At 31.7% G+C, this 17,764-nt stretch overlaps 1 protein-coding gene across 7 annotated transcripts in view; it reads right to left on the bottom strand.

Annotated features, from left to right (window-relative positions):
• The window catches only part of LOC140449565 (mushroom body large-type Kenyon cell-specific protein 1-like), a 477,667-nt gene that overhangs the window by 26,514 nt on the left and 433,389 nt on the right, over positions 1–17,764 (bottom strand). For 5 of the 7 annotated variants that reach the window (XM_072542769.1, XM_072542767.1, XM_072542765.1 and 2 more), the window contains one exon: positions 1,072–1,215. In XM_072542769.1, coding sequence (XP_072398870.1) covers positions 1,072–1,215 — 144 coding nt within the window. The remainder of the gene's footprint in view (positions 1–1,071; positions 1,216–17,764) is intronic. The other 2 variants (XM_072542770.1, XM_072542771.1) reach the window with 1 other exon arrangement.

Genomic DNA, 17,764 nt, shown 5'->3' with positions numbered 1-17,764 from the left:
GCATGCTATTCATTTCCACAATAGACAGAAACATCTGTTAGATATCGAACTATCAATATATTCTAAACAAATTGAAAAAGTCCATTGCCTAAAGTTTTTGGGTTTGTATGTTGATGAATGTCTCAACTGGAAAAGGCAATGTGATGATATTATTTCCAAAATAAACTCATCATGCTACCTACTTCGAAACCTCAAAGATATACTAAGTGAAAAACAGCTAATTATGCTGTATTATGCTCAGGTGAAGTCTCGTTTGCGGTATGGCATAGTATTTTGGGGTAGGTCTTGTAAATTCGGTGAAGTCTTTTTGTCTCAAAAGAGAATAGTCCGTTGTATTGCTGGTATTTCTCGAATCACTAGCTGTAAGAGTTACTTTACTAGATATAAACTTTTAACTGTGCCGTGTTTATATATTTTTGAAGTTTGTGTTTTTATTCATTCAAATCTTGAGAAATTTAAAACTAATAGTCAAATTCACAATATAAATACAAGGCAGAATCAAAAATTACATGTGCCTATTTCTAAAGGAAATATGCATTTTTACTCACCTGCAATAATAGGTCAAAGAATATATAATAAGTTACCCGAGCCAATAAAAAAATGTAAGAATATGAAAATATTTAAATTAACTTTAAAAGATTTTTTATTGCAGAATACGTTTTATTCTGTTGATGAATATTTTAGTAGTTGACATTTTTTTAAGTATATACTAGTAATTTTACATTTTCTATTTGTGTCTTGTAATGTTAGGTTTAGCGTAATTTTAGATTTACATTTATATTTACTTATTTTGTTTTCTAAACTGTGACTGATCCTATACAAATTGTATTTGTCAAAAAGGAAATAAAGTATTATTATTATTATTATTATTAATTGGTAAACAATAAAACCAAGAAACACTAATGAATACCAGTCTATAGAATAATTTGCAAAATACTGATTATTTCAATTATAGATCCTTGTTGATAAACTGTTGGTTTTAGTCCTAAAAAATTTACTCAAGGACGTATTTTAACTTCTCGTCTACATTTATGAACGCCGTTTAGATTCTTTTCACAGTGAAAAGCTTACCTGGGAATCCCGTATATGACGGCGGCTCGCCGAGTGCCCAATTTTCCCGATTGAATGTCCCTGAGGGCAGCCTGGAGTTCGTCTTCCGTGTAGGTTCGTCGACCTGCCACCGCAGACATTCTAGGTTTCGCTCTGAAATCAGAACTGAAATTATAGATACGTGAGGTGTTGTTACACGAGGAAGATTGATTATCTTGTTGAAATCTTCTCGATAAACATTTTTTATGTTACAAAGGAGAAACGCAAAAATAAAACTACGAATTTTTTTGAAATAATAGTACACTAAGAAAACAGTCATAAGTTTTTGACAAATGCGCTTAAAGAATAACTAGACAAATACATGAAACATATATGAAAGGATTATTAATAATTGTGGATACCATTAAAAACGTTGACTAGATATTTTGTATTAATTTAATTAGATAATTTACAAACTAACATGACTAAATGTAATACTAAACAAGTAAGTGTTGAAAACTAGCACCATCTACTTCTTAAAAATTAGGAAACCTTTTTACGTCTTAAAACTATGATCGGAAATATGGTCGGGTATTATAAATTAAAATCAAGTAGGTCTCTAACCATATATTCTTTTTCAACCACAAACGTGGCCGAAGGGCATAGAGGTGATTGAATATTTTTTTCGCAGAAAAGATTCCGTCGATAATTCTTCTAGGCAAACCAGATACATTAACCGAAAAAGACAGAAGTGAAAGTGTTATTTCGAATAAATCTGTACCATTTTATATTAAACAAAAATCAAACTCTGACCAGATTAGTCTAGTTAATATTTTTCATGTAAACACACAAAGTTTATTAAACAAAATAGATCAGATTAATATTTTTTTGACAAATAAAAGATACAACATATTATGTTTCTCTGAACACTGGCTCAGAGAAAACGAATTAACAACATTAAAGCTTGATGGGTATGTTTTGTCAATTTTTTATTGTCGGAAGGTAAGGGAACGTGGAGGTGTCGTAATTTTTCGCGATAATAAAATCTCTACATGACCAGTTTGCTTAAATGATATATCATGTGAATATGAGGGTGAATTTTGAGCATTAGAAATTATAGATATTGAAACTATTTTTCAGTCGACCGTCCATTTATGATCAATTTTAACACCCTCAAAATCATTGATTAATGACCCCTATTAATGAATGATTTTCTATTAATGAACGATTTTATTATAAGCAACACAACATACATTGCTTGCATAAATTAATTAAACGCTCTGTGATTGGCAGTGACCTGTGGTGTAGGCAACCAAACATATACCTATTTATATTCCCACTAAAATTAGTACTATCTGTCATTGTATGTCATTATTTACTTTATTGTTTAAAATTCTGTGTATTTGAAAAATCAAAGGATGGATATTGATGAAGAGTTTAATTTAACTCCACCAGAATTTAACTTCTTCTATCACAGAATTTACAGAGGTCCAAGAAGACTTAAATATAAATTTGTCAAAATGCTATACAGCAGATAATCATTTATCAATATCTTCCTTTAATTTCAGTAATTGCACCATTTCGAATATTAATGTTTACTATAATAAAACTACCACTAAGGAAACTTTGAATAAAGTCAAGGAAAGCTAAAAAAATTGTTGTTTATCGTTAAGTAAATAAATATTTAATCTAAGATATCTTAATTTCTGAAAAGTACGGTCGACGGAAAAGTTTTGTAATGAACTCGTGAATTAAAATGGCGATTAACAATTTCGAACATTAACGCGCTCGCTTCGCTCACGCGTTAAAATATCTCAATTGTTATTCGCCCTTATTAATACACTTGTTGGTTAAATAACTATTAATAACAATGTATAGAACCGGAAATTGGAATTTTAAAGTTTTTCTAGACCGATTTGAGAAGTTATTGGTGTTTTGCTCTGCTATTTTTTTTAGAAATAATAATAATTGGAGATTTCAACATTGATTTAAAAAGGCTTCTAATGAACTAAACAGTTTCCGTGATCTAATTTCTACTCTTGGCTTAAATATAAATATTAATGAATTTACTAGAATTACAACTAGATCAGCAACTTGTTTAGATAACATATTAACAAACATAGGCAGTGAGATAGTTGGTTGTGGAATCATGGACCCACGTATTTCTGATCATTCTGCTCAAGTTCTTTACTTAAAATTAAAATCTGAAAAAAGTCATAGTGTCAAAAGACATATAACAAGTAATGGCATTCTGATGTTAAAACAGTCGTTAAATAACGTCTGTAACCGAAATTTATATAAAGTTTAACTGAAATTAATTGTGCAATAAAAAAATCACGAACCCATAATAAAGCTCCAATCTCTTGGTTTGGTGATGAACCAATAGTAATGCGAGAAAAACGTTCCACAGTCAAGATAATTGCTGATGTGACAAAGGAATATAGTGAGTATAAAATTTTTAAGAAGCACTATAAATCAACAATATCTTTAAAGAAAAAACTGGCTTATGAGAATTTCTTTTCCAATTCAGAAAATATATCTCGTGACAGTTGGAAAGTTATAAATTGTCACAGAATTAAATTTCAAAATAAAAAAGTCTGTCCAAGCATGATTCCATCAAACGATTTCAATAACTACTTTACTTCAGTAGCTAAACATATTGGAAGTACTTTTAATCCTATAAATGAAAATGTAGCTATATATTTATTTAAAGATGTACACTCTCCCTGTGTGTGATATTGAAATCAGGAATCTTTTACATAGATTGAAAAATTCACACTGCACGGATTTTTATTTCTTGAACAATTGAGGAAACAATCGATATATTTATTGACAAATTAATTATACTTTATAATAATTGTCTTACTGAAGGGATTTTCCCAGATGTATTAAAAGTTACAAAAGTGCTAACAGTGTTTAAAAAGGGAGCTTTAGATGAAGTTGGAAATTATCGTTTTATCTCAATCATTCCCATTTTCAGCAAAATTTTTTAAAGTATTCTAAATGTTCGTTTGATAGAATATCTAGAAAAATACAAAATACTTCATTGTAATCAATATGGCTTTAGAAAAAATGTACCACTACACTCGCTGTACAGAAAATTTTGAGAAACATAGTTGATAGCTTGAAGGAACGTCATTTTGTGTCTTGGACATTGTGTGGCTTATCCAAAGCATTTGACTGTGTTTCGCATGAGTTACTATTGGAAAAAATGCATAAATACAGTATTAGGGGAAACACTCTTAATCTGTTTAGATCATACTTAACAAATAGAAAACAGGCAGTTTTTCAGCTATCATCATCATCTTTGGCTCTACAACCCTGTGTGGGTATTGGCCTGTTTAAGAATTAGTCTCCATTCCCCCCTATCTTTTGCCCCGGCTTTCCAATTTCTGACCCCTAGATTCCTCAAGTCATCTTCGACTTGAGTTTTAAATCTAGATCTTGGCCTGCCTCTTTTCTTGGTTGCTACTGGCTCTTGATATAATGTCTGTCTTTGGGGGTCTCCAGTGTTCATTCTTTCAAGGTGTCCTAGCCACCTTAGTCTATTAATTTTAATAGACCGGTCGATGTATTTTTCATAGCATTGATATAACAATATATATATATATATATATATATATATATATATATATATATATATATATATATATATATATATATATATATATATATATATCATCGAGCAAAAAGACAAAAGAGGGAATCTAATTGTTATGAAAAGGAGACCAAAAAAGTGGCCTCTGATGGCGGACATATCCGGAAATGCGAATGCGCCAAATTTAAATTTCATGACACTTCACAATAATCATACAGTGGTGTAGGGGTTCTAATTTATCTATTTATTTGTTATATTAGATAATATTAATATTACATAATATTAATACATAATACACTTAAAATACTTTTTTTTTAAATTAGGACACAATAAAGTTTTAATTAAATAATAACAATAATAGTCTAAAATGTGAAGCAATTGTTAAAAAACTTCAATAGAAAATACAAATAATCTTTAATGTGACAGTTGGGACAAACAATAACATCAGCAATAACATAACCCAAATAAATTTAATTTCTTAAACAAGGAAAGAGACTCCGTTTCCTTGTTTAATGTGGCCTCTCAAGATGGCACTTCCTGTCTAACAATATTTTTGCCCCTACTACCTTTACATTCCCTCTTTTGTCTTTTTGCTCGATGATATATATATATATATATATATATATATATATATATATATATATATATATATATATATATGAGACGTTGATTGAAATTCATACCGACAACGGTCAGTTTAACATAAACTCCAACTTCCATAATTACCATACAAGATCTGGAGATGTTATTAGACCACAACGTTTTAGGTTGAAAAAGAGCATAAAAATTCGACTGATGTTGGTTTGTATAACTTTTTGCCAGATTAAGTAAAAGGCTTCACTTGTTATCGTTTAAGCTTAAAATCAAATCACACTTTTTGAAACATTGTTTCTACTTAAAAACGGAGTACCTAAGTACAGCTTTTACACAATAGTACTAGTTTGGTCAGGGTATTTGCCTATTATGATGATATTTCATGTTTTTATATTTGTATTTAGTGTGTTTGTCGTTTCTTAAATTGTTAATATTAAATATCTGTTTGTAATGTTTATATTCGCAATAATTTTATATGTATCTATGTAAAAATTATCACTATTCCTTTGACTTGTCAACAACAAAACCATTTTTGTATATTGACTAAATAAATTATATTCTATTCTATTCATATCTTCCTTTGTTTGGAAAACGTCCGGTTTTTATTGTAACCCCAAATGCCAAAATCTAAAGAAGCCAAGTCAGGAGAGCGAGCTGGCCAACGAAACCCACCCTGACTGGTAATCCATTTAGCATTAAACATGTCGTAAAAATGCTGGTCAACATGCCCAAAGTTATGAGGAGGTGCTGATACCAAGCTGAAGCCACCTCTCCATTTGTTAAAGTATGTAACGCCGGTTGTATGGATGCTATAAAGTGGCAATATCTTTCACCATTTAAATTTTCATCATAAATTTTTAATACTAAAATTGTATTGTTTTTTATTTACCAAAAAAACATTAAAACTTCAACTGTCTAGGAAATAAAGTTCTCTACCAGCATGTGCTTTTTAATTAGACCAAAAATGAAAATTATATTGATTGAATAATCCATTTTTGTTAAACTTTGTTTCACCAGAGCATAAGTATAACTTTTTTTTATAATGTTTTCATTCTTTTGGATCTGCATTAAAAACCATTCATACAATTTTACCCTTCGAGGAAGATCACATAATTGTAATTGTTGCACTAAATGATACGAAAATGGTTTCCATTTGTGTTTTTTAAATTGCGATGAATTGTTCTAGTCGACAAAGTAAGATATCTCTCACAATCTCTTATGTAGGCATTTGGTGAGACAGTAAAATAACCCAAAACATTAATTTAATTTACGTCATTGTCCAATAGTGGTTTATTTTTATTAATTTTTGTTTTAAATTGACCAAACTGATGACATTTTTTAAGTAATCTTCTTGCAATATCACCAGTTGCTCGTGGTCGATTTGGATATCTTTCTGCAAAAAGAAGTCCGTTCAACAATTCTGTTACACTAACCATAAATACCGAGCTGTGAGCTGCGAGAGGAAAAGAAGAAAAGCAATAATAAATGTAAGACAAAAAAACTGAACTTCTAAAAAAGAAGCTAACGAAGTGGACATATCCAAAAAACTCTTCTAAATACACAGAAAATATGGAGAACGGCCTTCACAACCTCGAGAACAGGAGGAAACAGATAATCAAATAGGTAAGTGGTCTGAAAGGTGTTGTAGAAAGATCTTTTAATAAACAAAATAAAACGTCAGATAAAATAAATCAACACAACAAAGATCTTATTTAAAAATGATGAGGAATCGAACAGAAAGATAGAATAAACTGAAATGGAAGAAATGTATAATAAATGTGAAAATCAGCTTGTGGCATTTTTACTTCATTCTTTAAGCAACAACTTAGATTTTAAACTTTTATTACAAAAGATAGACTGACAATAAACACAGCACAAATAATTTTTGGTTTACGATTACATTCCGTTTATAAATTGAGAAATTATCATCATTCATTAACTAAATATTTCAATAACTTCATTAATATATTATTATACGATATATCACAAGTTCAAAGTATTCTATTGAGAGCGGAATAGTCATATTAATAATCGATAAATGAAGTATACACTTGTATATAATGTAATAATAATGAGTAAATATGGGACATAGTTATCATCATTATTGTACTATTATTGAAAAGAGGCATCAAATTAGAATTAACAAACATGAAGTAAATGAATTAGATTCGTAGGTCTTCAGAAAATCTAATAACACATAAAATTATTGATATATGGAAGGGCTATCTGGAAGAAATTTTTTTAAAGCGAAGCTTTTATACTCGCGTGGTGTTACTTTTTCTCTCTACAATAAAATGCTGAGGCCAGCGTCACGGAAGTAGCGCCACAAAATGGCGTCGCCACGGGTAGCGTCGTAGAATGGAAAAAATTAAAAAAATATCTGTCACTACAAAATTCGATTCAAAACGAGGATGTCAAAATTTAATAAAAGTCATAAATGTCATCCGATTAATATCCACATTGAATCACCTGTTTACATCAGGGGATTAATGGTAATGACGTAGCAGATAGGTGGGCGAATATTGGGAGAGAATTAAGAGTACCATATGATATAAAAAATATTAGTATAGATCTTTTGTGTTACAAAAAAGACATTTTAATACAATTCTACAATGAATGGCATTTTCAAATTAAAGATAAAGATGCAGATTATTGTAGATTGCAGTGTCATTTCCCCAAAATTATAGTACGCCAAATGTGGGTATATGGGCAGGAATACTATAACAAATAATAATCGTTTACGTAGTGGAGGACATTGTAAAACTCCTTGCTATCTCTACGAAATAGGTAAAACAGAAACACCGATATGTGAATGTGGAACCATTGGAACAGTGATCCACATCTTCTTTGAATGTCCCATAAACAAACACAAAAATATGGATCTCTATTTAGAATAATTAAAAGCAGGAATAGAGAGTCCAATATCTTTACATAGTACTCTATACAAACCCTCTGACAAAGTTATAAAAATAATTAATAAATTCAGATTCTTTCAAATATATCTATAAAAAAATTTACTTGTCAAAATAAGAAAGAAAAAATAATAATAAATTTAGAAAATACTGGAATATCCTAACATATAAAAATTTATGTATTATTCAAGTATCATCCAGCTATCAATTATTAGTAACCACACTCTTATTACAAAAATACTCGCATGTTATTTGTCAATGGAAGTGTCTTTACATGCCGCCACAAATTGGATGATGTTAGGCATGTGTTTAGTTCATCCACAGCAATTAATTGGGGAATAATTATTAAATAAGCAGAAGTCTGACAATAGAATCATGGCTCCATCAAAAATCTTTGGCATTGCTCTTATTTTTGGCGATGTTGCAATCTGGTGTTTTAATATTTTGTATGTTTAAGCCTCGGTGCACGGATGGTCAGTCCATTCAAAACCCTTTTTTTGCATTTAATTTACAACTATTTGCTACAATTTTGCGACATTCTAGGTACTTTTCAAGGTTAAGAATCTACATATATACACATATTTTTATTGAAAAAAACAATAATATGCATTAGAGGTATACTGCTAAATGGACTGGCAGGCCTTACCCGTCTGTTTATATAACTTGGCCAATATACACAATGCTGTTTCATTTAGCGTTTAAGAGCTGAAATACGATGCAGATAACTCTCCTAGTAACTAAAACTGAATGCTGTGGTTCCCTATTCTCTAAAAATACATTTGTAATGGTAAGAAAAGTTATTAAGTTCTTGTTTTCGTAACAGGTGACATGGTGTCTATTTTATATATAAGGTTCTTGAATTCCTAAGTGGAGCATAGAGCTTCAGTGAAAACGCGCCATCGGGTTCTATTTTGCGCTAAGGCCTTCACCTCATTCCAAGACTTTCCTTGGCCTCTTATCTCGTCCATGATGGATCTTCTCCAAGTTTGTACTGGGCGACCTCTTTTTCTTTTCCCTTGGGTATTCCACTCTAGGGCAGTCTTTGCGATACTGGAACTATTTTTTCGGAGTGTGTGACCGATCCAACCCCACTTTCTGGACTTAATTTCATTTTGTACCCTTTTTTGTTCGGTCAGGTGTAGCAGATCTTCGTTTCTGATGGTATTAGGCCAGAATATACGGACAATTCTTCGTAGACATTTGTTAACAAAGACCTGCAGTTTGTCTGTGAGGGTGTTTATCACTTTCCAGGTTACACATCCGTAGAGTAGAACAGACATGATATTTGATCGGAATATTCGGATCTTTGTCCTTGTAGTATACTTGCCAGATCTCCAACCAGGGTTGAGCGTGCTGAAAGCTTGTTGGGCTTTCCGTATCCTCATACGAATATCGCATTCTGTATCTCCGTTTTCTGTTATGACACTTCCAAGATACGTAAAGTTTTCCACATTTTCAATCTGCATATTGTCGATAGTAAATAGCGTGTTGTTCATTGCATTTATTCTCATGGACTTGGTTTTACTAATATTGATTTTCAAACCTATTTTATTGGCTTCAGTGGAAAGTGTTTCCAATTGGTAAGCCAGATCTTGGAACCTTTGACCTAATATAATGATATCGTACGCATATTCTAGATCGCTTAGGGGTTAACGTCCATTGTATCCCTCTTGTGTCGGAGTCTAGTTTGGAGAGAACATAGTCTATAGCTATGTTAAAAATAAACGGAGAAAGCACGCATCCCTGTCTAACTCCAGTAAGTACGTCGAATTCGTCACTGTTGATCCCATTGTGTGTCACGCTGCATTTCGCATCAGTATATAGTGATTTTATAATAGAAATTATTTTTTGCGGGATGTTTCTTAGCTCTAAAATTTTCCATACAGCAGCGTGAGACATGCTATCAAAAGCACGTTCAAAATCAACAAAAACCATGTATAGGGGTGTGTTCCATTCAACCGATTGTTCCATTAATACCCTCACAGTATTGAACTGGTCTATGCAGGAGGATTCTGGTCTAAAGCCTGCTTGATTAGCTCGAAACTCAACCTTGTTTGTTATTCTTTTCAGTATGATTTTTTTTTGGTGTCTATTTTGATAAAGTAAAATTGTTTTTACAGGTTTAGTTTTTGAGTTGTTAATAAGTGAGTGCACAAATTAGGAATGCTTAAGTGGAGTAAATGTGTCAGATAGAACAGCTTTAATGGGCAACTAGAATATGGACAATGGTAACATTTTATGGACTGCTAAATGTGGCTACAATTAATGCTTTTGTTCAATAATCTGGATGTAACCTGTAGCAAAGACAAAAGAATCTTTCAAAAAAGATTAGGCATGATTGGTATGCAGAGTCCAATTCATCGTATAACTTTTCTTTAATTTCATCTTTTTCCCATGTGAAAAATAAAAATCTAAGAATGTACATTTTGGGCTAAGGATTTTAAACTATTTTATTATATGTTTTACTCCTTATTTACTATAAATTCAGTACCTAAGATGCCTTTTAGGATGACAACTCTAAAAAAGACATTCCTTTTTGAATGTATTGTTTCCACTCTTCTTGATTTCTTGTAATACGATAATAGTTTAGATTTAGAGACTGGTGGAACATACCTGCTACCAGTACAATAATAAGTAAAGCTCGGATTCTAGGCAAAATGCCTTTTTTGCCTATTTTGTCTATTATAATTGTTTTTTGCACTTTTTGCCTTTTTTCGTAAATTCCTATGCCTATGCCTATGGCCTATGCCTATGCCTATTTGTGCCTTTTTTAAAATTTCATAGTACTACCCATGATATTATTCTCTTACTAAACCATTCTATAATAATATTTTGGGTCAATAATAAAATATCAATGGTTTGTTTATATAACAGATTTCTAGAAAAACGTACCTGATCGAGACTTGAGGGTTATCTATTTGGAAATCACTAAGCTTTATAAGTTTATTATTAGTTGTACAGTCGGTTACTGTATCAGAGTTTAGTCACAAATTGCTATATCCTAGTTTAGTTTTGTTGCGTATACGGAAAAGCAAAGAACACGTTTTAAAACGTTTTAGACATTTGTGTGAAAAAATGACATCTAAATTAAGGCTATGGATCGCACCTTATTCAGAACTTTCTCTAGAAGGAGATGTGGAGCATTTTGTAAACCATGCGGCAAATCGGTAAGTTTTATTTTTTCTCTTTTTTTCTCGTCCACAACATAACTAAATTCTAAAGCGGTTTTAGAATTCTAATTTTTTTTTTAATTCTCAGATTTCAAGAAGAAAAAAGTACTTTATTGACCAGAATTGTAGAACTTCACTTCATAAACGTAATTTGGAAAAATTAAATTCCTCTAAGTTAGCCCAAATATCTCTGCGGGATAGTTTAAGCAGTTCAAAAAAAAAGGAGGAAGACGCATTTAAATTTGATTTATGCCATATGATGATTGCATCCAACATTCCTCTATATAAAGTTAATAACCCTAGTTTTAAATGCTTTTTCGAAAAATATCTTAATAAATCCTTACCGGACGAGAGTACATTGAGAAAACATACTGTGGAAAAATGTTATGTGGAATGCATTTCAAAAATTAAGCGGGAGTTGGAGGGCAATTTTTGTACATTATCGTGGATGAAACGACAGATGTATGCGGCAGGTATATAGCTAATTTAATGATTGGAATTTTGAACGAAAACTTTGCGAGAAATCCTTATTTAGTTGCCGTTAAAAAATTGGAAAAAACAAACAATTTAAAAATAAGTCGATTTATACAATATAGTTTAACAAACCTCTTTTTACCCAACGCTATACCAGTGAATAAAATAGTTTTAATATGTTAAAAGCTGCTGTTAATTTATAAATTTTTTATCCTAATTGAATTCATTGCACTTGTCTAGCCCACGGGGTAAATAGAATTGCTGAAGAAATAAGAAATCTGTTTCCTTTGGTAAATAATTTTATAAATTTTATGAAAAAAGTTTTTGTAAAGGCTCCGTTGAGGGTGCAAATATATAAAGAAAGACTTCCCGGTGTCCCCTTGCCACCTAAACCAGTAATAACAAGGTGGGGAACCTGGCTCGAAGCAGTTTTTTTTTACTTTAAACACTGCAATAAAATAGAATTAGTTATGTCAGAATTTGATGATGATATTTCCGAAGCCATTCGAGAAGCAAAAAAATATTAAAATATCTACAATTACCTTATTAGAAAAACAAGAGATAAATTTATGTGAGTCAGTTAAATTAATAGATGATTTAAAGACGAAAATTAAATCGGCACCTGGAAGTAACGGTCAATTAATTTAAAAAAAATGAAATATGTTTTCGACAAGAATGAAGGTTTTTCGTTTTTATGTAATGTTGCTAAAGTTTTGAATGGGACATTTTCCGAGGAATTTCAAATTATGCCAGATTTATTATCCGCTCTGAAATATGCTCCAATTACATCTGTCGATGTCGAACGTTCGTTTTTAATGTACAAATTAATTTTAAGTGATCGAAGACATTGTTTTAAGACCGAAAATATTGAAAAACATTTAGTTGTTTCTATTAATGATAAAATTTTAAGTGGTTACAATGTTTAATTATTAATTTACAGTTATTTAATTACTAGTTTATTTATACTAATGTTATGATTATGATGTGTAAATATACCTGCCTTAAGTTAATATTACGTTAATTCACTTTGTACAATAAATAATAAGTTATATTCCTTTATTGCCTATATTTTGCCTAAATGTTAATATTCCTGTTTTTTTTTAATAAAAATCTTTGCCTATATAGGAGCCTTTTTCTTCAAATTTTCTTGCCTATAAATCCGAGCTTTGATAATAAGAACGAAAGAAAGATCCCTACGAATGATCCAACCAGCATGAACGTCTTCATACTGCATAGAATTTTTTTTAGTTTTAATAACCACTTACGGCATCTCCAAGTGGTTATTGTTAGAGAGCAGAAATCAATTTGCAAAATTTTAACACTCTTATATTTTTGCATAGTAGTTAAAGCTTTACAATTTTGTCTATTTATATTATCTATAAATTTTAATTTTGGGTGAATGAATGGATCATAGTAAGCCAATAGATACAGTATAGTCCTCAGTTTTTGAACTATAGCGCCAGATTGTAATCATGAAAACATGTATTGGCATTTAAAAGACGGTACAAACAATTATTATATCATTTTTATTGGAAAAAACCAAAATTGTATTCCGATTAATTAAAAAAAAAAACGTATATTGCCTAAATGACTTATCACCTTTACTTTCAGTCCCAATTGGACGTGTCCGAAATAATCGGAGCGTAGTAATTGCAAATACACATTGAATTAATCACTTACTCGCTTGTTTTGATTTCAAAGCCATCACCACGATTGTTTATCGAGTTCGGAGTTTTATATTTTGCGAAAGCATCGAAAAATTGTGGCGCAATTTATTTTCAAGTGGGATAGGTTAGTCAACTCCACGTTATCAACGTTGTATTTTGATTCCGACGAAAATTTCGTGCTGATAACAGAATCGCTGTTGTTTGTACTAGCCGTTATGAAAGTATTCGGCTACTTTGGTGCATTCACTTTTGTTTTCAAAGAAAATTTGTGCGTGTCAACGTTATCAAGATGATAAGTGCTCAAAATATTCTATATATAAACAGTATTGCGTAATTAAATTCGGTTTTTTATTTTGTATTTACTTTTACATGTTTATATTTATTTTCAAATTCCATTTTGTACGTTATTCGATAAACTTTCTAGATGCAAAGTGGCCTAAGCCCAAAATGCAACAAATAAAAAAACGGTTTTGAAATTTTGTGTACATAGTTTCAACCTTACACAGATATAATTTTTTGCATAAAGATATAGAATTTTTTTTTTTAGAATTTTAATTTCTTTCAGGAATTAACAGAATGACAACCAGGCGGTCGTATACGACCGACAGTTCAATAAGTACTGTATACCACGGCGGGTAGATAAGTGAAGTTATTGCAGTATTCGACTACTGTGGCATACAGTCGTCGCATACACTTATCAGTTTTCATTTTGGTAAAATAGGGGAGACTTAAATGTTATCGAAATTTTAACAAAGGTGAACTGCAGTAAAAGTGATAGATTATATTATCGACTTAGATTAATATAAATCTAATATCATAAACGGAGTTTATAAGATGCGGATACTGAAATGATCATTACATGTACGACGGTTGCGTTTCGATTTAATTCGAGTCTCTTACCACTCCCTAACACGTGTTTCTGGGTCTACCAGTCATCAGAAAGAGTTTGTAAGAAGACTCAAACTAAACCAAAATGCACCGACTACTCTGGCAATTATAGACACATTTAACTTGATCATTACATGGTTGAAAGTCCGGTAAGGGCTACAATTTCATATATCAAATCGAAAAATGACATAAATTGATATAATACATAAGAACTCAAAGACAGAAACAAACAGTCTATAATAGTAAAAAATCACTAAAATATAAATGAGCAATGGAAAGCCTACATAACGCCTGAAAATAACCAGCTGAAGAAGTACTAGACATGAAGACAAACAAATATGATATAATAATGGAAATAAAAAGCAGAGCATTATGCGGATGCAGCATAGACTAAAAACTAGGCAAGCATAAGGGAAATATAAATAACTATGAAAGAAAAAAAAGAAAATGTCTAAGAGAGACAAGAAGAAAATGGAGAGACAACAAAAAAATAGAGACGCAAGATAGAGAAGCATTAAAGTTATTTAGAGTGACATACATCCCTAAGGGATCGATACAGAAACAAAACACATAAAATAACAGTTATTCAAAGACTTAGTAATAACTACACAATTCCAGGTACAAATTCTACCCAATGCCGTTTTTGTGAAAGCATTACTTATGACGTGGGATCGTTTGTAATGTGAAAGTTTAAATATTGTGGTTTTTAGGGGCATATTTCAAATGCCAAATATTTGTCGTATGCAATGCGTGAAGTCGAAATACAGGGCGAACAATCACAGGCATTTGAAACGCATGTTGGGCTGCGACAGGGAGATGCGCTGGCGTGTCTCCTTTTCAACATAGCTCTGTAAAAGGCGGTCAGGGATGCCCAAATAGACAACAGAAGAAACATTTTTAATAAATTATCCCAAATTTTGGCATATGCAGATGATGTTGACCTAGTTGCCCGCACAACACGCAAGCTACAAGAAATGTATACCACCTTGTTAAACGCCTTAAAAAATATGGGCCTGCAAGTAAATGAGGACAAAACTAAGATAATGGCATCAACACCCAACAATAGAGCCAGAAACATCGGCTCTTGATAACTCTACCTTTGAAGTGGTGGACAAATTCACATACTTAGGCTCCCTGATCACCAAGAAGAACGTCATGACGAAAGAAATTAAGCGAAGAATAATCCTAGCAAACAAATGCTATTTTGGACTGAATAGACGTATGAGAAGCAGAAACAGAAAGCCAAAAAACAAAAATAACCATATACAAAACCCTTATACAATAGTGCTGATATATGGGTCGGAGAAATGGACCATTTCCAAGGCAGATGAAAACCTCCTGCTTATATTTGAACCAAAAGTCCTGAGAAGAATATTCGGTGGCATCTGTGAAAATGGTGTTTGGAGAAGGAGGTACAACTACGAGATATATCACAGATATAAACATATAATTGGTGAAGAGTGAAAACTCAGATGAAGGGATGGTGTGGATGAGGATGGTAGAAAAATAGGCGCAGCAAACTGGCAATAGTTGGCAATGGATAGAACTAACTGGCGTAATAGATTTGGGAAGGTCGAGGCTCTTTTATAGGGCTGTAGCTCCAATGATGATGATGAAACATTTGTCGCCAAAACTCAAAATCGGAATTTTATATTATAGGTTTTGAAGACTAGGTTTTATTATTGAAATGTGATAATTTAACAGCTTGATTCAGTTTCCCCCATACAAAGCGGGTTTTACGACGAAGCCCAGGATATGAGTGGCAAACTTAATTTTATGAAGTTTAGAGGTCAAATCGAGAGCCGAGCTGAGCCGAGACCAGACAAATATAACAATACAAAATCATACCATAGAAAATGTTGAACACTATGTATGTCTAGGTCATGTTATCAAACTAGGAAAACCAAATCAAGATGCTGAAATTAAAAGAAGAACACAACTGGCATGGGGCGCTTTCGGCAAATTAGCATATATCTTGAAAAACACCTCCATTCCTGTAAACTTAAAGAAAAAGGTGTATAACACATGCATACTACCAGTTTGTACTTACGGCTTGGAGACAGTAGCCTTGACCAAAAAATCTGATAAAAAATTAGAAACAACGCAAAGAGCAATGGAACGAATCATGCTTGGAATATCACTAAGAGAAAAGATTAGAAACACCGAGATAAGACGTAGAACGAAGATAAGGGATATTGTGGAAGAAATTACAAAAATGAAATGGCGCTGGGCAGGTCACGTAGCCCGATATAATGACAACAGGTAGACACGGAGAATTCTAGAATGGAGACCAAGGACGACAACAAGAAGCATGGGACGACCTCAAGAAAAATGGGTAGATGACATAAGAACAGTGTCAGGCAAACAGTGGATTAGATTAGCGCAAGATAGAGAAAGATCGAAGCAATTGGGAAAGACCTACATTCAGAAGTGGATATAAAATGGTTGACAAAGAAGAGGTCAAATCTTTAACGAATGGACTAAAAATGAAAACTTCAATTGAAAAGCGCTTAAAAATTTTATATCTCCGTTAATAATATAATAACAATACAACAATATGATCAAATATTTACGTTTTATTGACACAACTGCTCATAAATATTAAAATTTCCTATTTTATCCAACTTCATGTTATTGTAATCAGGAAAAAATAGAAAATTTATTTTTAAAATTATATACAGGGTATTCTATTAAAGAACTACAACTTTGGTTTGACACCGTGTTGGGGAAGACTTAGTACCTCAATAATTTTGAAATAGGTAAGACGTCTAAAAGATATATCTAGCAGGCATTTTATAATAAACTAACCTGTACTTTGACTATTTTTAATCAAATACTTTGTACCTTTCTGAGCTATAAAGAAGTGTCTTTGTACTCTATTTTTAAAGATATTTAAGCAAAACGAGAATATCTACAATTACCTTCAATAAAAATATAGGTTTCAACTAACAGCTAGTTCGAATTATATATTAACACCGTAAATATTTAACATAGTCATTTTCCACTTCGATTACATGTTTGAATTAATTTTTCCAGTTGGTTGCTGTGATCTTTGTGATCTCTCTTCTAATTAACTGGAGAATACAGTAGACGAAAATCTCGGAGCCACGTTTCTTCTCCTTATATTATTTCCTTTAAGTTGAGCGCATATTAACTCTATTCGGTTCAATCTACAATAATCAGGGAAAGCACGATATGCCCCTTACTGCCAGCACAGTTATCAACAACATATTCCTCCTGGTACTGTCTACCATGAGCAACCTCCTACTATTGCTTTTTACTGTATGATGCCACAAAATACAAATCTTTCTCAAATAAATATTCTTATATGTGTCTTTAATTTGTTTCCTAGATATTTATATTACATTGCCAATCCATCCATTTTCTCCACCGCGGTGTAAAATTATAATTATCTGTCCTTTATTGGACGGT

The sequence above is a fragment of the Diabrotica undecimpunctata genome, chromosome 9 (genome assembly GCF_040954645.1).
Source record: "Diabrotica undecimpunctata isolate CICGRU chromosome 9, icDiaUnde3, whole genome shotgun sequence".
Lineage (NCBI taxonomy): Eukaryota > Metazoa > Arthropoda > Insecta > Coleoptera > Chrysomelidae > Diabrotica > Diabrotica undecimpunctata.
Note: the sequence above shows the minus strand (reverse complement) of the source record. Positions and strands in the feature narration are given on the sequence as shown.